The 23,845-nt window shown below is 51.6% G+C and overlaps 1 protein-coding gene across 1 annotated transcript; it reads right to left on the reverse strand.

The window, feature by feature from the left end:
- Positions 1-13,246: 13,246 nt before the first annotated feature.
- On the reverse strand, positions 13,247-14,784 carry HOXC6 (homeobox C6; the record flags this gene model as incomplete). The annotated part of the gene is made up of 3 exons (XM_082299067.1): positions 14,379-14,784; positions 13,376-13,611; positions 13,247-13,330 (listed from the first exon to the last, which is right to left on the reverse strand). Exons 1-3 carry the CDS (start codon positions 14,776-14,778, stop codon positions 13,247-13,249), a joined length of 720 nt encoding a protein of 239 aa, XP_082155193.1. The 5' UTR covers positions 14,779-14,784.
- Positions 14,785-23,845: the final 9,061 nt, after the last annotated feature.

Here is a 23,845-nt window from a genome sequence, read left to right on the forward strand (position 1 = left end):
AAAAAAAGGGAAAAGGAGGCGTTGGCGGGGCTGGGAATTGGGGTTGGGTTTTCCTTGGATTTCATCCCGTTCCTTCCTCAAATCAGGGAAAAGGGGGAGAAAATTCCAGCCGGGAATTCCTCCCTCCCCTCCCCACTTCCCAAAATTCCACTTTTTTCCCATTCCCAGCTCCCAGCGGGACACGAGGGAATTTTTATTCCGTGAATTCTTTGGTTCTTATTCCCTCCTGAGGATTATTTTGGCTTTTTTTCCCCCCCCAAATAAAGGAGATTCCCGGGATTTTTGTCCGAATCCTGGAATTCCCACCCCAAAAGGAGCTGCCCAGCTCTGATTAGATTCCAATTAACTCCAATTAAAGCCAAATCCCCCCCAAAATCGGCCCCGAGGTGGAATTGAGGAATTTTTAATGATCGCCCTCATCCATGAGCGGCAGGAAAAGATGGGGAATGAGAGGGAAAATGGGAAAAAATGGGAAAAAATGGGGGGAAAGGGGAAAAATGGGGGAAAATGGGGAAAAACAGGGAAAAAATGGGGGAAATATGGGGGGAAATGGGGAATAAATGGGGGAAAATGGGGGAAAACGGGGAAAAAGAAGGGGAAATATGGGGGGGAAATGGGGTAAAAATGGATAAAATGGGAAAAAAATGGGGGGGAAAGGGAAAAAAAGGGAAAAAATGGGGAAAAAAGGGAAAAAATGGGAAAAAGGAGCTGAATTTCACTTCAATCCCAAAACTTTTTCCTTTCTCCCCAAATCTGGGATTCTCCCCCCCTCCAGTTTCTGTCCCGGCCACGAGTGGGAGAAAATCCCATTGAATTCCCAAAAAAAGGATCCCAAATCTCTTTGGATTCTCCCAGATTTGGGGCATTTCGGGTTCCCCCAAAAGTTCCGTTTTTAAAGGAGGCCCTCCCGGGTTTTCCGTGGGATTTTTGGGGGGATTTTGGGGGATTTTGGGGTGTCCAGGACCCCTCCCAGCGCCCCCCGTTCCCAACACTCGGAGCCTTTTTTCCCGATGTTAAAAAAAGGGAATCATTCCCATTTTTTACCATTTCCCCCCCTTTTTCCAAGGCTGCAGCAGCTGCTGGGAAATCCCGGGGATCCCAGGGAAATCCTGGAAAAGCCCTAAAAGGGCTTAAATCCCATCCCACTCCCCCCTATCCCGGGTGTCCCCAAAAGATCCCCGAAAATCCCCCCCAAAAATCCCCAAAAACTTCTTAAAAATCCCCCCCAAAAAGTCCCAAAAGGATCCCAGGGTTTTTCCTGATTTTTGGGGGGGTCTGGGCCCCCCCAGCCCCCCCGGGCAGGGAGGGATTTGGGGTCGCCGGGGGTCTGACCCCAAAGTTGGCCCTGCAGGGTGGGGGGCACCCGGGGGGGGTGGGGGGAGGGGGTTCTGGGGTGCTGAGGGGGGGTCAGGGGGTGAGGGGGGGTCCGCGGCCCCGCACGGAGGGTGCTGGGGGGTCCTGGGAGACCCCAAAAGACACCGGGACCCCCCCCCCCGAACTCACAGAGATCCCAAAACTCACAGAAACCTCCCCAAAACACAGCGGGACACCCCCAAAATACACCGGGACCCCCCCAAAATACACCGGGACCCCCCAAAACTCACAGAAACCACCCCAAAACACAGCGGGACCCCCCAAAACACACCGGGACCCCCCTAAAACTCACAGAAACCACCCCAAAACACAGCGGGACCCCCCAAAACTCACAGAAACCCCCCCAAAACACACCGGGACCCCCCAAAACACACCGGGACCCCCCTAAAACTCACAGAAACCACCCCAAAACACAGCGGGACCCCCCCCAAACTCACAGAAACCCCCCCAAACACAGCGGGACACCCCCAAAATACACCGGGACCCCCCCAAACAAACCGGGACCCCCCCCAAAACTCACAGAAACCCCCCCAAAACACACCGGGCCCCCCAAAACACACCGGGACCCCCCCAAAACTCACAGAAACCACCCCAAAACACAGCGGGACCCCCCAAAACTCACAGAAACTACCCCAAAACACAGCGGGACCCCCCAAAACACACCGGGACCCCCCCAAAACACAGCGGGACCCCCCAAAACACAGCGGGACCCCCCCCGAACTCACAGGACCCCCCCCAAATAACCCAGAGCCCCCCAACACTCACAGAACCCCCTCGGGACCCCCCCCCAAAACCACAGGGACCCCCCCAGCCCCCTCCTGTCCCAGCAGGACCCCGCCCCTCCCCCCCCCCCCAGTGCCACCCCCCGACGCCCCCTCCCCAAATTCCGGCCCTGGGGGGTCTCTCCAAGGTGGGATTTGGGCCCCTCCCCCCCCAATTGCGATGGAATTTGGGGGGGCACCCCCGGGGGGGGGGCAGGGACCCCCTGAGGCCACCGCGGCCCCTCCCCCACCCCCGCTGTCGCTGCTGGGGGGGGCGTGACCTCAAAAGACCCCAAAGGAGGGGACCCCTCCCCCCCCCTTGTCCCCGCCCCCCCCCGAGGCTCCGGGGACACCGGGGGGGTCCCCCCCTCCCCCTTTTCCCAGGGATTCCCTTCCCCTCCCCCCCTCCCTCCTCATTCCCAGGGATTTCCCTTTTTTTCCCCCATTTTTCCGCTTTTTCCGTTCCCCTCCCCCCTCCAAAACCGGGAGCAAATAAATCCTGGGAGCGCCAAAACGCCGGGATTCCCCGAGGCGGGGGATGGGAAAAGGGAGGATTTTACCAAAAAGCCACTTTTTGGGGCCTTCTCGCGGCCTTTTCTCCTCCCTCCAGGGAATTCTGGCCGGATGAAAACCCCAAATCCCATCTCCCTAAACCCCTTTTCCCACCAAAACCCAAAATCCCACCTCCCTAAACCCCTTTCCCCACCAAAAACCCCAAATCCCACCTCCCTAAACCCCTTTCCCCACCAAAACCCCCAAATCCCACCTCCCTAAACCCCAAATCCCACCTCCCTAAACCCCAAATCCCACCAAAAACCCCAAATCCCACCTCCCTAAACCCCAAATCCCACCAAAAACCCCAAATCCCATCTCCCTAAACCCCTTTCCCCACCAAAAACCCCAAATCCCACCTCCCTAAACCCCTTTTCCCACCAAAACCCCCAAATCCCACCTCCCTAAACCCCAAATCCCACCAAAAACCCCAAATCCCACCTCCCTAAACCCCAAATCCCACCAAAAACCCCAAATCCCATCCCCCTAAACCCCAAATCCCACCAAAAACCCCAAATCCCACCTCCCTAAACCCCAAATCCCACCAAAACCCCCAAATCCCACCTCCTTAAACCCTTTTCCCACCAAAACCCCTTTCCCCACCATCCCACCCTTCTTTTTCCAGCTCCGTTTCCCCCCAAAATCGCCATTTTTTTCGCCATCCTACAAAAGCCAGACGGATTTTTCCCGGGAAAAAAGCTGGGAAAAGCCGGGAAAACTCACGGGGAAGCAGCTCCGGGAGCGCCGCGCGCCTCTCTAAGCTCCCGCCTGGGTTAGTCCCGGCCTTAAAGCGGCGCCGGGCAGTCGGGATTATGGATGAGGGGAATACATTGTGGGGTTGTCAGCTCCCCCGACCCCATAAAACTCCCGCTAATGACCCCACGTGCTCGCCGGGAGCCACTCAGGGCCCTCGGCAGCGGGAAAACCTTCCCAAAAAAAAGTTTGAAACTCCTTCCAAAATTCCCGATTGGAGGCGCCGCGCTGGGGGTTTTGTTGGGGTTTTTTTTGTTGTTGTTGTTGTTGGAAGTGGGGGGAAAAAAAGGAGGAAAAAAAAAAAACCCGTTCTTTTTGAATTTTTGCGGGGTTTTTGTGTCCTTTTTTTTGAGGGTTTTTTTTTGGGGGGGGGGTTTGGGGGGGGTTTGAAGGTAAAAAAAAACAAACCGCGGCGGATCCGTAGAAGGATGTGTTAAAAAAAAAAAATGAAATGCGAAGTTTGGGATCTCGGTTGGTTTTTGGGCCGCTTTTTTGGAAGTTTCTGGCGGGCGCGGCGAGGTAAGTGCGCTTCTGCTTTTCCATGCGGAATATTTGGGGTGGGATCGAGGGGAAAAGGGGAAAACCCGGCGGAGCAGCAGCGACACCCCCAAAAAAATCCCTTTAAAAGCGGGATGAGGGGTCCGAATCCCCTCCGGACCCCCCCGAGGGCCGGGAAACGCCGAAATTCCTCAAAATCGGGGTGGGAAAGGCAAAATTCGGGATTTAAAGTGGATTTGGGGGGGGGGGGACAACGATTTGGGGGTGGTGGCGTGGTTTGGGGGCTGCCCTGAGGCAGCGCGGGGGGGAGTGGGAGGGAAAAGGGGATTTTGGTGGGATTGGGATGGAGAAGGATCCGATTGGGAAGAGCCCGGGGAGGGGAAATGTTGGTTAAGGGCAAATGAAACGGAAAAAAGGAACAATTCCAGCAGCTCCCGGAGGGGGTTGTGCCTCGATAATCCTTGAATGGATTTCCACAGAGAAAAAACGGGAAAACGGGAAGGAAAAAACCGGGAAAACGGGGAGGAAAAAACCGGGAGAATGGGGCGGAAAAAAACGGGAAAATGGGACAGAAAAAAACTGGGAAAACGGGGCCGAAAACCCGGGAAAATGGGACGGAAAACCCGGGAAAATGAGGGGATCGGGAGCCCCGGGCAGAGAAAGGAGCGAGGTTTTGCCGTTTTTCACCCCAAATGAAACGCCGGGAAAAGGGAGGGGGGAAGGGAATAAAAGAGGATTTTGGGGGGGGGATGCGCCGCTAAAATTCCGGGTTTTGGCCGCTGGCCGAGGAGCCGGATGAAATTCCAGCGGGAATAAAATAATTGGGAATGAAAGAAAAGCCCTCGGGGAGGAAGAGGAGGAGGAGGAGGAGGAAGAGGAGGAGGAGGAGGAGGAGGAGGAGGAGGAGGAGGAGGAGGAAACTTTTGTCTCGCGGCTCCAGGAAATTGTTGCCTCGTTCCCCCCCGCGTGTAAAAGGAAATCCCATAAAGTTTTATGGGGTTTTTTATTGGGGCCTCTCCCGGCGTTTGTTTGCGCCTGGGAAGGGCCCGGGAGGAGCCGTCTGGGAAAAGAGGAGGAGGAGGGAGGAAAAAAATGGGAAAAAAAATGGAATCGGCCCCTCATGCAAATGCCGGCTCTGGAATTGGGGCGGCCCCAAAGCCTTGGGGGAGGGGAGGGGGTCCGGGAGTGGGGTCGGGAGGGGATTGGAGACATCAGGGATGGACAGAGGGGTCCAGATGGGAGGGGAGGGATGGGGGATGCAGCTGGAGGTGTTCGGGAGGGATGGATGGAGAGAGGGATGGAGAGAAGGAAAAAGGGATGGAGAGAGGGAGAGAGGGATGGAGAGAGGGATGGAGGGATGGAGAGGGGGATGGAGGGATGGAGAGGGGGATGGAGAACCCCTGGAAGTCGCCATCCCACCCCAAAAGCGGCGCCCGCGCCTTCCCCGTTAGGCCCGGAGCAAAAAGAATCCCGATTTCTCCCCAAATGCACCCAAATATTCCCAGAAAACCAAGCCCTCCTCATTCCCGGAGCTTCCCCCGGCGCTGCTCCCCCCCACGGGAGCCTCCCCAGAGCCTCCCAGTCCTTCCCAGTCACCTCCAGTCGGGCACTGGGATCTCCGACCCGCAGCCAGAGGCGGCGGCCGCGCGGTTTTGGGGTGAAATGGGGATTTTATCCCCGCGAGGGCCGAGGGGGAGGAGAGAGGAGCAGCAAAAGCGATTGGAATTCCATATTCCCATGAAATGCGCTCTGCCCGCGGCCTGCAGGGAAAATCCTGGGAGAGAGCGGCCTTGGAAAAGTCCAAAGTGGCGCAGGGAGCGGCGGCCCTTCCTCAGGGCCCTCCCTCACCCCATCAAAACCCCTTTTCCCACCCTTTTTCCACTTTTTTCCACCTTTTTTCCACCCTTTTCCCACGCTCTGGGAAGCGGGAAAAGCAGCCCGGGGCTTTCCGGGATGCTCGGCGCTAAATCTCCCGAAATCCGCTTTTTTTTTTCCCCCTAAATAAACACGCAGAACATCGGAATAAATCGATATTTTGCCCAAATTTCCAGGAATATCCGGCAACTTTTGGGGCCGTTTCGCTGTTTATTCCACAGGGTAAAAAATCCAACTTTCGGCCCCAAAACGATCCCGAGTCCGCCGGGGGAGGGGCGAAAAGAAGGAATTTCCCACCGAATTTAGATAAAAACCAACAAATTTGGGCTTCGCTTTGGCCGCCTTTAATGCAGAAATTTCAGCGTTTTCAGCAAATCCACAGGAAGGACGCGACAAATAAATACAGGAAAATCCCAAATCCAGAGGTTTTCTCCCTCCCCCCTCCCCTCCCCCCCCCCCCGCGCTTTCCAGCCGCGAAATTTTGGGAGAATTCGCGCAAAAAAAACGCCGAGTCCGCCCCTCCCCCACTCCCCGATCCGTGAATTCCGTGGAGAGGCGAATAATAATTAATTAATAATTAATAAAATTGTCCCAGCCGAGCCCCCGGGGGCGTTTTTGGGGCTTCCAACCCCGAATTTTTCCTTTCGGGACGGAGGCGCCGATCCCCGAGCGCTCCCAGTTGGTTTCCTGGGAATATTTGGGTTTATTTGGGGAATTCCGGCTCCCGGGGCCATTCCCGAATCGCGATTTCCCCAAACTTTTGGGGTTTTGTTTTCCGTCACTTTATTTCCCTTTTCCACCTCTTCCTTGTTGGTTTTCCAGGGAAAATCGCCGGGTTTGGGGCCGGCCCAGCAGCGCCGCGCGGGTTTCCAGGCGGTTTTTTCCCAATATTCCGGTTTTTTTGCTGCTTTTTCCACCCCGGAGCCGCGCAGGGAAGGGACACGCGGAGTTTTCACCAGCGGGGGGGGGATTTGTTGGGATTTTTCCACCCCCCGCCCATCTTTTCCCGCATTTGAATCAGGGATTTTCCTTTGTCTGAGGGAGCCGCGAGGGTCGCAGCCCCACCCCAGAACCGCGAGAAATTCCACTTCAAACCCCACGGTGACACCGACAGCAAGACTTCCAAATAATTCCAAATAACTCCAAAAAAAAAAAAAAAAAATGAAAAATGAAAAACAAATTTAAAACTCTCTCAAAAAAAGAAAAAATTTTAAAAATCGGGGAATTCTTTCCGCCCCTCCTGGATGTCACCTAAAGAGCCTCTTGGCTTTTCAGCTTGGAATCTTTCTTCCACTTCATGCGGCGGTTTTGGAACCAGATTTTGATCTGTCTCTCGTTCAGGCAGAGGTTCTGGGCGATCTCCACGCGCCTCCGCCGCGTCAGGTATCTGTTAAAATGAAATTCCTTCTCTAATTCCAGCGTTTGGTACCGGGTGTAGCTCGTGCGGGAGCGTTTCCCATCCGTTTCTGGAGGGGAAAAAAATAGAATTTAACCCCCCCCAAAAAAAAAAAAAAAAAAAAAGTTAAAGAAAAAAATGGGAACAGCGAAGGAAAAGGGAAAAAAATATTTTAAAAGATCGGGAGGGTTTAAGTTGGTTTTTATTTAAAAAAAAAAAAAAGAGGTTACAGAAGTCGGGTTTTACAGAAGCTTCCCGGGGGTTTTTAGGGCGCGGAGGAGCCTGGAATTCTTCATTCCCAAACACCTTCGCCCCCCCACCCCAAATTCCGCTCCCCACCCCCCCCCGGCCTCCCAAAACCCCACATCAAACAAATGCAGATGAGCCAGGAGAATTCCCGCTTTCCCCTCGGAAAACCAGCGGGAAAAATGAGATTTTTGGGGATCTTTTCCTTCCTCTTTCCCCCCCTGGCAAAGCGGAAAAAAACCCTGCGCTCTCCCCTGGTTTTGTGGGGGTTTTTTTTCCCCCTCCACGAACACTCGGAGTTATTTTTAACCCCAATTCCCTTAAAAAAAATTGGGAATCTCGCCTTTTCTCCGCGTTTTGTTGCCGTGATCCAATTATGCCGCCATAAATTTGGGCGTCTACAGCCTCTAAGCCTTTTAGTGGACACTTTTACGAGCAATTGATGCCTCGGTCGTAAAATTTACGACCTCGGGGGGTTTTTTTTGGTGTTTCTCTGTTTTTTTTTTTTTTTTATGATTTGCCCCGCTCGGCCTGGAAAAAACGCGTGGAAAAAAAAGGGGGGGAAATGGGAAAAAAAAGGGAAAAAATGGGGGGAAAAAGGGGAGAAAGAGAGGGGAGAAAGAGAGGGGAAAGGGGAATAAAAGGAGTAAAAAGAGGGGGGAAAGGGGGAAAGGGAGGAAGAGGGGAAAAGATGCGGGGGAAGGGAGGAGAAATGGGGGGGAAAAGGAAAAAAGGGGCAAAATATTTTTTAAAAATGGAAGAAGAGGGAGAAAAGGAGGGAAAAGGGGGGAAAAACAGGGGAAAGGGAAAAAAGGGGGAGAAGGGGGAAAAAGGGGAGAATGAAGGGGAAACGAAGGGAAGAAAGGAGGAAAAGGGGGAGAAAAAAAGGGGGGGGAAATTGGGGAAGAAAAGGGGGGAAAATTGGGAAAAAAAGGGACAAAACGAGGGAAAACCGGGGAGAAATAGGGGGAAAAAAGGGGGGAAAAAAATTCCTGCGACCCCAAAGCTGAGGAAGGGGAAGTTTTACCATGGCTCATGTGGAGTTTGGTCATCCAGGGGTAAATTTGAGGCGCTCGCTGCGGCGGCGGCGGCGGCGGCTGCGGCTGCCCCGGGGCTCCTCCCGCGGGCTCGGCTTTGATTCCAGCGGCGCTCCGGGCTCGCTCCTCCAGCGCCGCGTCCTGCCCGTAAATCCCGGGATTTCGGGGCTTTTCCAGCTCGTCCCTGCCCAAAGGATGGCCCGGGGCAGCCATGGCCGCGCAGGGAGGAGGAGGAGGAGGAGGAGGAGGAGGAGGGTGGGGGATGCTGAGCTCGGAGCGGCGGCCCCGGGCCGCGGGCGCCTCGGTAATTCCATAATTTCCATAACTTTGCATGGAAAAGGCCGGCGCGGGGGGGCTCTGCTTGTAGAAGGAATTGGCCACGTAGGAGCTCATGGCGGAGGAAGGAGCGGAGTGATTAAAAAACTGAAAAATAAAATTTTTTTAAAAAGGAAAAAAAAAAGGGGGGGGGGGAATTTTCCTCCCTTTTTTATCTCCTTTTCCCCTCTCTTTTTTATCTCCTTTTCCCCTCTCTTATCTCCTTTTCCCCTCTCTTTTTATCCCCTCTTCCTCTTTTTTATCCCCCTTTTCTCCTCTTTTTTTGGTCCCTTTCCCCCCCTCTTTTATCTTCCCTTTCCCCCCTCTTTTATTCTTCTTTTTCCCTGTTTTTAATCTCCGCTTTCCTCTCCTTTCTCTCCCCTTTTCCCCTTTCCCCTCCTTCCAACTTTTCCCTTTTTCCTCCTTTTCCTCTCTTATTTTTTTCCCCTTCCCCCTTTTTTTCCCCCTTTTTCCCCCTCCTTTTTTTTTTTTGTTTTTTTTTGCTTAAAACCTCTTCAATTCGGGGCCGATTTGGGACCCTTTGAAGTTCAGGCTTCGCCTCGAAGAGGGGGGGGGGGGGTGGGTCAAAATTTTTAAAAAAAGGAGAAAAAAGGGGCAGGGGAGGGCGGGGGGGCTGGCGTTTTGTTCCTCCCCGAAGTGCAGAATTTATAGGTGCCGATTCTCGGGGTTTCTTGGCCCCCCCCCGCCCAAAGATGGGATTTTCGGCTTTTTTATGGGGCCGTCACGTGGAGGAGGCGGCGGCCGCTCCTCAAATCCCGGACCCCCGGCCTCGCTTGGATTTTTTTTTTTTTCCTTTTTTTTTTTTTTCCTGCTTTTTTTTTTTTTTCCCCTGCCTTTTTTTTTTTTTTTTTTTGGGTTTTTTTTTTTGGTTTTTTTTTTTTTTCCCGGCCCCGCGGAGGGTGCGCGGGGGGGCGCGGGGGGCAGCGCGGCGCAGGGCGGGGCGGCAGCGGCACCTAGCGCTGCTCCGCGGCACCGCAGCGCCCGCTCCGCGCCCCCCCGCGCAGCGCCCGCTCCGCGCCGCCCCCGCGGGACAAGGAGCCGGCTCCGGGCGCGGGGGGGGATCGGGAGCACCGCCGGGAATTCCAGGGGAGTTCCTTGCGCGCCTCTGCGCGGGGCGCGATTGAAACAGCGCGAGAGCGGCCCCTGAAATAAAAATTCGGGGGGTTTAGGGCTTTGCTTTTCCTTTTTTCCCCATTTTCTTTTCCTTTTTTCCCCATTTTTTTTCCTTTTTTCCCCCATTTTCTTTCCTTTTCTCCCCCCATTTTCTTTCCTTTTCTCCCCCATTTTCTTTCCTTTTTTTTCCCCCATTTTCTTTCCTTTTCTCCCCCATTTTCTTTCCTTTTTTTCCCCCATTTTCTTTCCTTTTCTCCCCCATTTTCTTTCCTTTTTTTCCCCATTTTCTTTCCTTTTTCCCCCCATTTTCTTTCCTTTTTTTCCCCCCATTTTCTTTCCTTTTTCCCCCCATTTTCTTTCCTTTTTTTCCCCATTTTCTTTCCTTTTTTCCCCCCATTTTCTTTCCTTTTTTCCCCCATTTTCTTTCCTTTTTTCTTTGTCTTTCCTTTTTTCCTTTTTCTTTCTTGTTTTCTTTTCCTTTCCTTTTTTCCTTTTTCTTTCCTTTTCTCTCTTTTTTTCTGCATTCCCTTTATTCCCTTTCCTTTTTTCCCTTTTCTCCTTTCTTCTCCTTTCTCCCTTTTCCTTCCCTTTTTCCCTTTCCCTTCCCTTTTTCCCTTTCCCTTCCTTTTTTCCCCTTTTCCTTCCTTTTATTCTCTTTTCTCCTCCTTTTTTTTTCTTTTCTCCCAAGCAAGAACCATCCCCCCCCCCCAAAAAAAAACAAAAAAACCCAAAAAAACTCCACAAAATCCTCTTTTCCCTCGGCATTCCGGGATATTTTTGGGACACTCTGGAACCTCCCGCTCCTGCGGGGGCCGCTCCTCCTCCAATGCTCCAAAGTTTACATTCCTGGGCCTTTTTTTTTTCCTCTTTTCCCACAATTTATTGCTGCCAGCAGCGGCCGCGGCTCTTCCTCGTCTGCCGCTTCAAAGGAGCAGGGGGGGAATAAAAACCTTGGGAAAAATCGGCATTTCCAGGCCCCCCCGACCGCTTCTCCTTCTGTTCCTTCTCCATGGAGCCGCGCAAAATCCCGGGAATTGCTCCGGGGGTTCCTCCTCGCCTCCTCTTCGTGGTTTCGGGGGGTTTTATCCCGAATTTTTGGTGGGAATTCCGCCTTTTCCCACCTCCTGCTGCCCGGCCAGGTCGTGGCTCCGCTCTCGGCTTCTCCTTCCCGGTGTTTTCTCGGCTCTTCCCTCCTTTTCTTTGGTTTTTAGGGAGATTTGGGGATTTTTTGTTGCGTCTTTCTTTTTTGTTTTTGCACAAAATTCCAGCCTGGAGAGGAGCAAAGGATGGGAGGGGGAAAAAAACCTCCTCAGGCTGCTTTTTTTAGGGTTATTTCCCTTTTTTTAAGGATTATTTCCCTCTTTTTAATTATTAATTTCCCTTTTTTTACGATTGTTTCCTCTTTTCGCGCTTTTTTTCCTGCTCAGAGTCACTTCACCACCAAATCTTCGCCTTTTCCTTAAAAAAAACCTCGCAGGGCACCGTTTTTGGGGTCTTTTTCCCAGGGATTTGTCATTCCGTGAGCCCCGGAATTCCCAGGAAATCTCCCAAAGATGACAAAGAGGCGAGGAAAACGCAGCTTTTTATCCTTTCCCCCTCCCCGCCCTCGCGTTTCATTTCCCGGTGTTAAATCCACAATTCCCGATCTCCTCCAGGATGAGGTTCTGGATAAAAACGAGAAAAATGACTTTTTTTTTCCCCCCTCCCCATTGCCTGGAGAGGTTTTTATCGAGATGAAATCGCTGGAAAAGGGGTGGGAAAACGCTCCTGGCGCAAAATAACCCCCCCCCCCCCCCGGGGGGAGAGAGAAAAAAAAAATCCTCATTAATTAATTAATAAAAACGAAATAAATCATCCATAAATCATAAATAATCAAAGAGAAGCCGAACCTTTCACCCCCCCCGGGAAAAGGCGGGGGGAGCAATAAGGAATCTGCGCCGGTTTGAACTTTGGAAATCCACATTTTTTTTAATCATGGAATGGCAGGAAATTCCCGGTGCCACGGAACAATCACAGCCACGAGACTCACCCGAGGAGACAAAGCAAAACCGGCGCTTTCCCCTCTTCCTCCGGAGTTTTTTTCCCCCTCTCCCTCCTCATTTTTTCCCCCCCGTTTTTGGTTTGGGTTGGTTTTTTTTTTTTTTTTTGGGGAAGGCGCAGGAAGGAGGGAAAGGCGAGGCCGGGGAGTGGGGGGTGCTGGGGGTGGGGGGGGAGCGGATTTTTGGGGAGCAACACACGCGACGGAAAAAAAAACCCCGAACTTCTGTGCGCGGCCAACCCCACTGAAGCTCAGAGGCCGCTCCGTCAACTTTCAAAAATAATATTCCGATTTTATTTTATTAAATACTCGACAGAAAGTCCTCTCCGGACTCCGTGACTTTGTACATGAGAGGGTGGAACACAAGGTTTCTTCATTTTATTCTTTTTTTTTTTTTTTTTTTGTCGTTTCTCGGCGCTTTTTTAAAATGTTTTTAGGTTTTGGGGTTTTTTGTTGGTTTTTTTTTTCTCTCTCTCTACCGCTATAGAACTCCATTCATTTCTTTTTCTTTTTTTTCTTTTTTTTTTTTTGGTTTTTTTTTTTTCTGTTCGTTTTTTTTTTTATTATTTTTCTTCCCATTATTATTTTTTTTTTTAATACCGTGGAACATTACAGCGCTAAACATAAATATAAATACAGGTACCACGAACACAGAGAAAAATATTCACACAGGAACTGTCACAGTTTGTAGGATGCGGTGATGAGCCCAGGTAGCTGCTTAAATACGAGGAGGATGCTCTTGGAAAAGGCGAGAATCGGGAGGAAAAAGCGATTTTTGTGGCATTTTCGCGGGGAAAATCAGATTTTTTTCGCCGGGGAGAGGAAGAACCGCTGCGGTTCCGGGGGGGGACAAGCGAGGGGCAGGGTCCCACCCGCTCCAGAGGGGGGTGGGCGCCCGGGTTTGCCCGGTTCTGCCCGATTCTCCCGATTTTGGGGTGGGGGGAGGACGGAGCGGGGGGTGCGGCTGGAATCGCATCCCGGGAGGGGATGAGGGCGAGGCCGGAGATGCGGGCGGGGGTCGGGGGGGGTTTGTGGAGCTTCAGGAGCGCCCCCCGCCCCGGTTTCTCCACGTTAATTCCTCCGCACTCCTTCCACCTTGGCCTTGCTTTTTTTTTAATCATTTCCAGCTCCCCGCTGATTTTTTTTTTTTTTTTAAATAATTTTTCATTTTTTGGGGGGGGGTTGTGTGTGCGCCAGCGATAAATACGGGGAGAGGGGGGGAAACATGAGGGGGGTGGGGGTGGAAATGGGTCGAGCTGTCACTTCTTCACTCCTTCTTCTCCTCCTCTGTCTCATCTCGCTTCTCCTCCTTGGCCAAGCTGTCGGCGGCGGCCGCGGCCGCTCCCCCTCCTCCTCCTCCTCCTCCTCCTCCTCCTCCTCCTCCTCCTCCTCCTCCTCCTCCCCCTCCTCCGGAGAGCGTGGAACTCAAATTGCTCTCTTTTTTCCACTTCATGCGCCGGTTCTGGAACCAGATCTTGATCTGCCTCTCGGTGAGGCAGAGCGCGTTGGCGATCTCGATGCGCCTCCGGCGGGTCAGGTAGCGGTTGAAGTGGAATTCCTTCTCCAGCTCCAGGGTCTGGTACCGGGAATAAATCTGGCGGCCCCGCCGGCGGTCGGCCCCGTAGCCGACTCCTAAAGAAGCCGAGACAAAACAGACTAAAAATCGTCAGAACGCAGCGCCGCCGAGGGGGGAGCGCGGCCCCCTCTGCCCCCGCGCAGCCCCGCGCCCCCTCCCCCCCCCTCCCTCCCTTCCCCCGCTTGGGGGAGAAAAAAAAAATAATAAAAAAAAATAAAGAATCAATGAAAGCGCAGTGCTGGAAAAGGGGGCTCGGCAGCCCCGAATTGCGGCGGTTTAGCCCAAATTTGCCCTGGATTCCACGGGGTTGGGGGAGCCGGGGACGGCGGGGAAGGGGCGGCTTCCCCCCGGCCCCTGCTCGTGCGGGGACCCCTCCGCCACCCCTCGCCCACCGCCAGAAACTTTCTTTTTTTATTTAAACCCCCCCGCTCATAGATATAAATATTTATACATATATCTACATTATTAGTATTATTATTTTGCCCTCTAAACTCCCGAGCAGAGCCGGCTGCGCTTCCTTTTCTTTTTTTTTTTTTTTCTTTTTTTTTTTTTTTATTATTTAATTTTATTTTACGAGCGTCGATATTTTACGCCGGGCGAAGCCTTTTAATTAGAACGAGCATAACAAGCCAGATCCGCTCGCACCAAAACTCCACAAATAAAAGGGCCCTCGCAGCCGCAACTGTGAAGGAGCGATATTATTGTTTTTATGGGGCCATAAAAAGTCGCTCAGCCTGTTCTGCCGGGGAGGAGGAAGGTCGTAAAGATGGTTCAGTTTATTTAATTTATCTCTCTCTCTCTCCCCGAGCTGTAAAAAACTTACCACTGTGGGAGTTCATGCGCTGCATCCAGGGGTAAATTTGAATGCTAGTTTTTTGCTCCTGCGAGGTGTTCCTGTTTTGGTCACTGGGAAAATCCTGTGCGATTGATGTCTGTGTGTTGTGCCCCATGGAATTTTGCCTGCAGCTAGAGAGCATGTCCTTGTCTTGGTAAAACGCGTTAGATCCATAGTCATAGGGTGCCCGGCTGGAGCTGAACACCACATTCTCTTGCGGCGAGTAAAAAGGAGAAGAATAAATCCGGTTTTGAGCCACGGCCGCTCCGTAGGTGGAGAAATGCCTGACGGGGTCATAGGCGGTGGAATTGAGGGCTACGTTGGGCAGCACCTCTTGGCCACCGCTGAGGTGGCAGGACAAGGACGGGTTGGTGAAATAGGAATTCATCGCCGTTCCCCCCTTTTTTTTTTTTTTTTTTTTTTTTCTCTCCTCTATTTTTTTTTTTTGGTGGTGTTGTTGTTGTGCCTCCCCTCTCCCTCTCTCTCCCTCTCTCTCTCTCTCCCTCTCTCTCTCTCTCTCTCTCTCTCCGCGCCACCTGGGCCCGTGCGATTTCTTTTAATATTTATTTCTGTCTCCAGTTTGTAGTCGGAAGTACAGGATTGTTATAGGGAAGGCTCTGCTCCAGGACAGACAGAATGACACAGTCAGCTGACCCGGGGGGAGCCAATGGCGAGGCGGGTGTCAAAAAGGGAAAAAATTGCTTTTGCTGCTCGCGAGTCCCTAGTTGAAACTAAGTGGGCATGGAAAGTAAGTCCGGCACCCCCAAAAAAAACCCCCCCGGCACCCCCGGGGGATGGGGGGCGGCGGGGATGCGGCGGGGAGGGGGCAGAGGATGGAGGGTCCAGCCCGGGGGGCGGCGGGGCTGCAGGACGAGGGGGGGCCCGCAAATTTCGGAATTTCTTAAGCCAGGCTTAACTTTTCCTTTCCTTCTCTCCCCCACCCCCCCTTTTTTTCCTTTTTTTTTTTTTTTTTTTGCTCGAATTCGCCGCGTTTTGGGAGCAGCGCCCGCGTTGGGTTTTTTGGCTTTTTTTTTGGGGGGGGGGGGAAGAGGGGAATCGTCGTGGTTTTCTTTTTTGTGATGATCATAATTATTATTCTTTCCAAGAAACCTCCGCTTAAATATCTCCTAATAAACCGGCTCCGAATTCCCAGCAATAAATCTCAGACGTCCACAGAATATTAAGCCATAAATTACCCTCTCTCCCTCTCTCTCTCTCTCCTTTTTTTTTATTTTTAAATCTTTTTTCTTTTAATATTTTTTTTTTAATTCATATTTTTTTTTCCCCTTTTTCCCCCCCTTTTCCTGCTCTCAGTATTCGGGGAATCAAACGGCCGCGTTCCTGATGGGAAAAAATAATTCCATAAAGAGGGAAAAAAAGGGGAGGGGGGGATAAACATGGCGACCTCTCCGTGGATAACGTGGGATCGGAGCCTTCCCAAAGTCTTGGGGAAGGGGAGAGAAGGGGCGAAAATGAAGGGGGAAAAAAGGGATTTTCAGGAAAGAGCCCCCCAGCCCCCCGCCAGGCTGGAAGTTGGGATTTCTGCTCCACTTTTGGCCGTTTCTGCCCCTGCGGATTTGGAGGGCTGGGGGATTTATTTACGTTCCCAACAACAACTGCGACCACAGCAGGGAAAAAAGAGGGGCAGGGAAAAGGCGGAAAAAAAAAGCGGATTTGGGTCGGGAAGAGCAGCCTGGGCTGGGCATTGGCGGCGATTCGGAGTTTCGGCGATTTTCCAAAGTTTTCTTGGGAATATTTCACGGGAGAGGGGGCGGGGGGCGGGGAGGGGGGGGCGATGCTGCGGTGCCTCCGCTGCCCCTCGAAGTGCAGAGCGCGATCTCATTTTCATCTCAATCCCCCCGAAAGCCATAAATTGCCCCTGGAACGCAAACCCTACCTGCTGCTCTGTAAATATTGCGAGGTGTCTTTGCGGCATCCCGAGCTCCCCAAAAAAAAAAATCCGATTGTGGCTGGGGGGGAACCCTCGGCCTCCTCCTCTGGGCCGCTTTTTTGTTCTTTAACCTCCACCGTGTCCCCGGCTTTCATTTCCAGTCTGCCCCCTCCGCTCCCAAACTGGGGGGGGGATTTGTTGCCCCGCTGGAGAAAATTCCTGATTTTTTTTTAATTTCCCCCTTTTTAAACAAAAAAAAAAAATTTAATCCCCAAAAAGATTTTGGCTGACAAAGAAAAGCTCGGGGGGGAGGTGGGTTTTGGGGTATATTTCACCCCCCCACCCCCCCCAGCTATAACAGGAACCCGGATGCCAACGGATTTTATGCTCTTTTTCCTCTGGGTAACAAAGCAAAGTCATCAATGGTAGCAATAAAACCATAAACGGGACTGCAACTGGAAAAAAAAAACCACCCAAAAAACAAAAAACACCAAAAAAAAAAACCCGACAAAAACCACCCCAAAAACAACAAAACCCTCGTGTCTCCCTCCTCTGCAGCGCTCGGGGGAAGCCTGAGCGTCACCAGGGAGGAAAAATCCAAGTTTTTGGCCCCAAAAGAGGCGGCTGGGAGGGAGCAGCAGCAGCCCCGCTGCCACCTTGGGCCGGCCCCGCTCCCATGGCCTTGGCGAAGAATTCCAGGCGGTTTTGCTCCAAAAACCCCCAAATTTCGCTCGGTTCCGCTGCCCTTTTCTCCCTCTCGCTTTCCCCCGGCACCCAAATGACCCAAATGGGGGGGAAAAAGGAACATTTGGGGCAATTTCGCTGCTTTGGTTTTATTTTCCCCCTGATCCAAGCGCAGCCCCCGCCCAGGGGGAGAATTCGGGGAGTCAGGGACCCCAAAATTGGTGCCCCGGGGGGGTTTGGGCACCCCCAGGCTGCTCCCGGATATCCCAAACCCTTGGATGGAGGCAGAGGAGGGCGGGGGGAGGCTGGAATTTGGGGCGAGGGGACCCCAAGGTGGCCCAGGGCGAGGGCAGGGTGGCACCTCTGGCAGGGCCAGAAGTTTGGAGGAGTTTCCAGCAGGGAAACTTCTTCTTCCAGAGGCTCCTTTCCCCTCCTAGTCCTCAATTTTCATTTTTGCAGCATTTTCCCTGCTCTTGCTGCTGCTTCCCCTTCATTTTCCCTTCATATTTTTGCTTTTCTTCGCTTCCCCCCCTCCCCCTTTTTTTTTTTCCCCCGGCCTTCTTTTTTTGCTTTTTCCCCCCTTTTTTTTCGCTTTTTTTTTTTTCTTTCCCCCCCTGTTTTTTCCTCTTTTTTTTTCCCCCCAAGGTGCTCGGGGCTGAGGGCTGGAGACCTGTGTGATAACCGTGGGACTGCGAGCCGGGGGAAGTTTAAGTGTTTTATTACTTCTCTAAACAGAGGGCAAGTCTTAAAAGTCCGCTCGATTTATAGGGAGCAGAAAGCAGCTGCCGTAAAGAAAAACCCAAAATAGAACCACGCTCCAAACCCTGATTTTTTTGGGGTAGAAACCCCACCCCCCCCCAAAAAAACAGAGGAGGTTTAAAAACAAACCCAGAGCAGAACCCCCCCAAAAAAACCTCCAAATCCCGCAGAAATCGGAATTTTTAATTCCACCTTTTGAGGTTTTGGAGCAGCTTTTGGGGGTTTTGGTGGGGTTTTGTTTTGGGGTTTTTTTTTGGACTTCTTTACCCCCCTAAAAAAAAGAGATTTTGGGGTTGGTTTTTTTTTCTCCCCCCTCCAACGCGGCGGAGCTGGGGGGGGGAGGATTTGTGGGGAGATTTCTGGTGAAATTGGGTCTGCAAACAATTATGGGAACTCATCAGCAGAAGCAAGAACAGATGTTTTATTAAAAGTGCGACACAGCGCTGGAAATATGGACAAGTCTTCGAGCGGCTCTTTAGGAGGAGTTGCTCTTTGTTCCCAGAAAAAAAAAAACAAAACAGGGAAAACCCGAAATAATTCCCCCATTCCCACCCTCATATTCCCCCTCACCCACCCTTTTATTTTCTGTTCTTTTTTAGCCGCCCCAGCGACGCCCGCGGAGGGGGGAAAAAAGGGGCGAAAAATAAAGAGGAGGGGAAAAAAAAATAATAATCCCCCCCAAATTCAGATTTCCTCCCCTCCAGCTCCCAGCTCTAATTAAGGGTTTGATGAACTGATTTAGGGTTGGGGGGCGGTGGGGGGGCGGGGGAGGAAAGGGCTTTAAAAATCCCAAATCAATGGGATCCCCACACATGTGGTTCCCATCCCGCAGGAATTGCGGAGAGGAAACAAATCCCGGCCCGTGTCCCCCCTCCCTCGGCGCTACCGCACCGCGCCCGCGGCCCCGCCCGCCGCTTTTGGGGGGCTTTGGGCCTTTTCCTCCATTCGGCCTCGATCCCGGGGGTCCCCTCACCCCATCCCTGCCTTGGGGGGGCCTCAGGACGCGCCCCCACCCCCAAAAGCTGCGAGCCCTCCCCCCCCCCCGCTGAAAAAGCCGAATTCTCCCCGCGCGCCCGGGGGGGATTTTGGGGTGAAAGCGCTCCAAAAACGCCGCTTTTGGGGGTGTGGGGAGCGGGGGGCGCTCAGGGCGGGGGGGGGTCGGGGAGCGCGGCCCCTGCGCGCCCCCCCCGCGGCCGCGCTGCGGCTGCGCCGAGCCGGGAGGCTCCGCGGGGTAAACACGGCGGCGATGCCATCAAAAGGCTCCGCGTTTAAATTGAATTTTTCTCCTTTTTTCCAACCCCCCCCCCGGCTCTGATCTGGCAGCTCCGGCCTTTTCCCTTTTCCCCTTTTTCTTTGTTTTCCCACCCCCCTCCCCTTTTTAATTTTTTAAATTTTTCCCTTTTCCCCCCTGATTTTTATTTCCTTTATTTTGACGTTTATGGCGCACGTGAGCCCCTAATTCTTTCTTTTCCCTTTCTCCCTTTTCCTGCTTAAATCCCTTTTTTTGGGGGGGGGACGGGGGTGGAAACGGCGCTCGGAGGGAAAAATCCTGAAAATCGAGGGAGCAGCGCCAGGAAAAAAAGGGGGAAAAGGGGAAAAAGCCACCAAATCCAAGGAGGATAATTCGGTTTATTGACCTCCCGCCCAGCCTGGAGTGGCCGCGTTGTTTTGGGGTGAAAACCTCGCGGTCTGGGCAGCTCTGAATTCATTCCTTAAAATCCCAGAATTGATGGAATTCCCCCTTTTCCCCCGGAATTTTGGGGTTCGGGGCTCCCCGGGTTATTTTGGAGGATTGCAAGTTGGATTCCGGCGCCGCGTGGGGAGGGGCTGGCCTGGGTTTGTTCACTAAAAAAGGCGGTTTTTACCCCAAAATCCCACCCAGCTAAAAGAAATGATAAAAACCACATTTCCCCCCATTTTTTCCCAGCAGAGAAGCTGCAAAAATCCCAACTCGAGCCCTTCTTGCTGCTTTAATTTAATCTCGTTTAGATTTAAACCTCCTCACCCCCCTCGCTTTTGGCCCTGGGCGGATAAAAAAGGGATTTTAGCACCCGGAGCAGCCCAGACGAGGCTTTTTTGGGCCTTTTCCTATGGATTTTCCCCTGTTTTCCCCCGCGGGGAGGAGGGAATCGGCCTTCAGCGCGTTCTGCTGGGTTTTATTTCATTTTCCGGGCCGGTTTTGGGGAAGGGCAGCAAAAGTTTGGGGCGAGTCCTTGGAGTTTCGGTGCAAAAATAGAGAATAATTGTAATTACCATTAAAATTATCGGGGGGGAAAAATCGCTTTTCTGGCTGCTCAAAATCCCTCAGCGGCTGGAAAAATTTCCAGAGGTTGGAAAAAAGGGGGGGAAAAGCAACAAAAAAACCCCAAAAAAACAAAAAAGGGGAATTCTGGCAATTGCCAAAACACGTCCAGGAGAGAGGGAGGAGAGAAATGAATCCTGAATTTTATCATTTCACCCCTGGACTCCGAAGCGCTTTGGGGACAATTTGAAGGATTTTGGGGATTTTTTTCCCTCTCCCCCCCCCACCGTTTTGAGGGGTTTTAATCGGCGAATTTCCCCTTTAATCGGGGAAGGGGGAGGGGAATGATTTATTTCGTGATTTTTGCTCCTGCCCAGATTTATTGGCGAAATCCCGGCCCCAACAAAAGAGAGGCAGCGCCGGGGGGGGAAAAACTCTCCCACGGAAATTCCCCCCAAAAATCAAAGTTTAACAGGGAAAAGGTGGGGGGAAAAAAAACCCGAGTTGGTGCTGAGGCCTTAATTAATTTAATTTGCTGATGAAACGCCCTCCGAGCGCCCCAGAAAAGCGAGGAAAATGTTTTGAAAATGAAGATTTTCGAGGGTGAAAGCCCGCGGAGCGGGGGTTTGTCCATGGGGAACGGGGAGAATCCCGGTGGGGGCGAATTCGGGGTGAATTCGGGAGGGATTTTTGTTGAATCTGTTCCAGGAAAATCCCAATTTTGGGGTCTCAAGGCTGCTCAGGCAGCAGGGAAGGTTTTCCGGGGGAAATAAATAAAATTAGAGGCTGCCTTGCTGCTTTTAATAATTTATAGGTTAAAAAAAAAAAAGAATGAAAGAAAGAAAAAAGAGGTTTTTTGGGAAATATTCCCTAAAATCCCTAAAAATTCCAAGAGGGGGAAATAGGAGAGGGGCGTCACGGCCACGGCGGGGGAGATTTTGGGGCGAAAAGTGCCAAAAATGAGATTATTTTCCCTGCGTTTCCATAGGTGGATCCATAGATGCTGCTGCCGGGGGTAGGGGTCAAAAATGCCCCCAAAATTGGGGGGTTTGAGGTGAATTCAGGGGCTGAAAATCGCCATTGTTAAAAAAAAAAAAAAAAAAGAGCGGTTTTATCTTTTATTTTAACCCAATTCAGGCGGGAATTTAATCACCGGGGGGGGGGGGGAATTAAATAATAATAATAATAATAATAATAATAGTAATAATAACTTTAATGATGGGGTTCTTTTTAGGGCCGGAATGAAAGCGTTTCTTTGGGGTGGACTCATCCATTCCCAGCGCCTTTAATGGAGCAGAAATTCCCAATATTTCAGGATTTGCTTAAATACCTTCATATTTTAAAGGGGGAAAAAAACCGGCCCGGGGCTGTTCCTTATCAATTTTGCTGCTCTTATCTCTTTTTATGGCTCGGCGAGCAGCGGGGATGATTTAAAAGCCGCGAGGACGGAACGAAAGGGTCATAAAAAAAAATACCCAAAAACCCCAAATCCATCCCCAAAGCCGCCTGAAACGAGGAGAAAGTGAAAGTGAGGAGTTCTGGCTGGATTTGGGGAATTTCGGGGGGAGTTCTGGGATGGGCAGGGGGGAAACGCTGAAGGGAGAAGCTCTTTGTGAAGTGGTTTTATTTTTGGGCGGTGGGAAGGAGAGGTTTTGGGGGGGTCAAAGCCTCGGGGGGGGTTTTATCTCCCCCTCCCCAAATTCCCTGAAATCCCCCCCTTTTCCAGCCGCAATTCCAGCCGCAGAGGGACTGAAAAAAACGGGGGGGAAACTCCAAATAAAAGGCCCCGAACCGCCCCAAGGTGGCGAGTTTCTGTCACTTGGTGGCACTGTTCAAAACAAGTCAACAAAAAACCGCCCCAAAAATCCGAATTTTCACCCTCCCAGATGCCGGGGGGGGAATCCCGGGGGGGGATCCCCAAATTTGGGACAACCCCGGGTCCCCTCTGTCCCTCGCCCAGCGCGGGGGGAATGAAAAGAATTGAATTTCTCGCTGATTTTTAGGGTTGGTTTTTTTCAGGAGTTTTTTAGGGCGTTTCGCCTCTCTCCGTCTCTCCCATCCCATTTCTCTTCTTTTTTTTTTTGGGATTTTCTCCTCCCCGCCCCCCATTGAACGCGGGGGCTTTGAGGGGTTGGGGACAAAGGGAATTTACAGCCAGGTGTGTCCCCAAGGCCCCTCGAGACTGCGGCCAGACACCGCAATTTGGGCGAAATTCGCCCTTTTTATGGTGTTTGTGTCTGGCCACGAACCCGGCGAGGCCGCGGGGGGGGGAGACGGGGCCGCTCCTCGCCTTCCTCCTCCTTTTTTCCCTCTTTTCCCCCATTTTTGCGGTGAATCCCGCCCCGATTTTCTCCGGTTTGTCCTCAAATCTTCGCTTCCAGCCGAAACTCTCTGAATTTAACGCCGATTTTAGCCCCGGCCACTGAAAAATTCCTTTTTTTTCCCGCTTTTTTCCGCCCTTTTCTGGTTTTTCCCCGCAGCAGCGGAGCTGGAGGAGGAACCTCCCGCCAGCAGCAGCAGCAAAACCCCTCAAATATCCCCCAAAAATGAAAATACTGCGAGTAATCCCTCCCTGCCCTGCCTCATCCTCCCCCAAAGCCGATTTCCCCCTCGCTGGCGAATTTTTTAATTCAATTTTCCCCCCTCTGACCAATTCTTTGAGCTCCCCTCGCCTTTATTTCCTCTCCACTCCCCCGAATTCAGAGCTGGAGGGGAAAAAACAACCCCAAAACTCCCATTTTTCTCCCCAATACCTCCGGGGTAAAACCACAACTCGGCCAAAAATCCTATTTCTCCTGGAAATCACCCCAAAACCGCGCGCCGGGCACCCCAAAACGGCTCTGAGCTTCCCCTGGAGCCTCAAACCGCGCTGAAAAATCAAAATATTTCCTCCCAATTCCGCGATTTTTAGTGAATTCCTCCACCAAAAAATTGGGAAATCGCCTCTTTCTCATCCCTTTGTGCTTCCAGGGGTTTTTTTCTTGTTGTTGTTGGGTTTGGTTTTTTTTTTTTCCCCAGGTTTTTGCAGCGGATTAATTCGGGATCACAAAACGCCCACGCGCTCGTGCTCTGATATTTGGGATTATTTTGATTTTTCCGGTTGGGAAAAGCCGAGTTAAAACCGCCCCCGCGCACGGGCGGAGATCCTATCGCGTTTATTCCGTGTACAAACTCCAATAAAAATGTAAATCTCCCCCGCGCTTGCACAATTTTGGTTCCCGTCGAACTCCTCACCCCGAGGAAAACAGAAATGAACCCTCGAAATCACTCCGGGCGCTTCAGCTCCCGTTGAAATCTTGATTTTTTTTTTTTTTTCCTATTTAATTTTCTTATTTAAATCTTTATTTCCTATTTAATTTTCTTATTTGATTTTTTAAAATTTAATTTCCTGTTTTAACTTTTTTTTTTTTTTTTCTCTCCCTATTTAATTTTCCTATTTAATTCTCTTGGTTTCCTTATTTAATTTCATTGCTGCCTGATTTCATTTCAGAGGTGCCTGATTTCATTTAATTTTATTTTCCCCCCCTCGGATTTATGAAAGAAAAATCTGTGATTTCCTGAGCTTCTCGTCAACAACGCCAAATTCCCTATAAATCCACGTCCCAGCAAATTAATTCCCTCTGGTTTCGACCAGGATTTAACAAAAAACTGAAAAAAAAAAACCAACAAAACGAGGAGAAAAAGGCAGGAAAAACCACATTTCCAAGGATATAAATCATCCCCTTATCCCAGCCCGACAGCCTAAAAATGTTCCTCAGCATCGCCAGCCGCGAGAAAACGTCAAAACACAGGAGAAAATCGATTTTTGGGGGGGATTTTGGGGGGAATTCCGGGCCTGGCGCAGGGACGGGAGGGAGAGGGGCTCGGGGAAGGGCGAGC

Source organism: Coloeus monedula (genome assembly GCF_965178545.1).
Source record: "Coloeus monedula genome assembly, chromosome: 30".
NCBI lineage: Eukaryota > Metazoa > Chordata > Aves > Passeriformes > Corvidae > Coloeus > Coloeus monedula.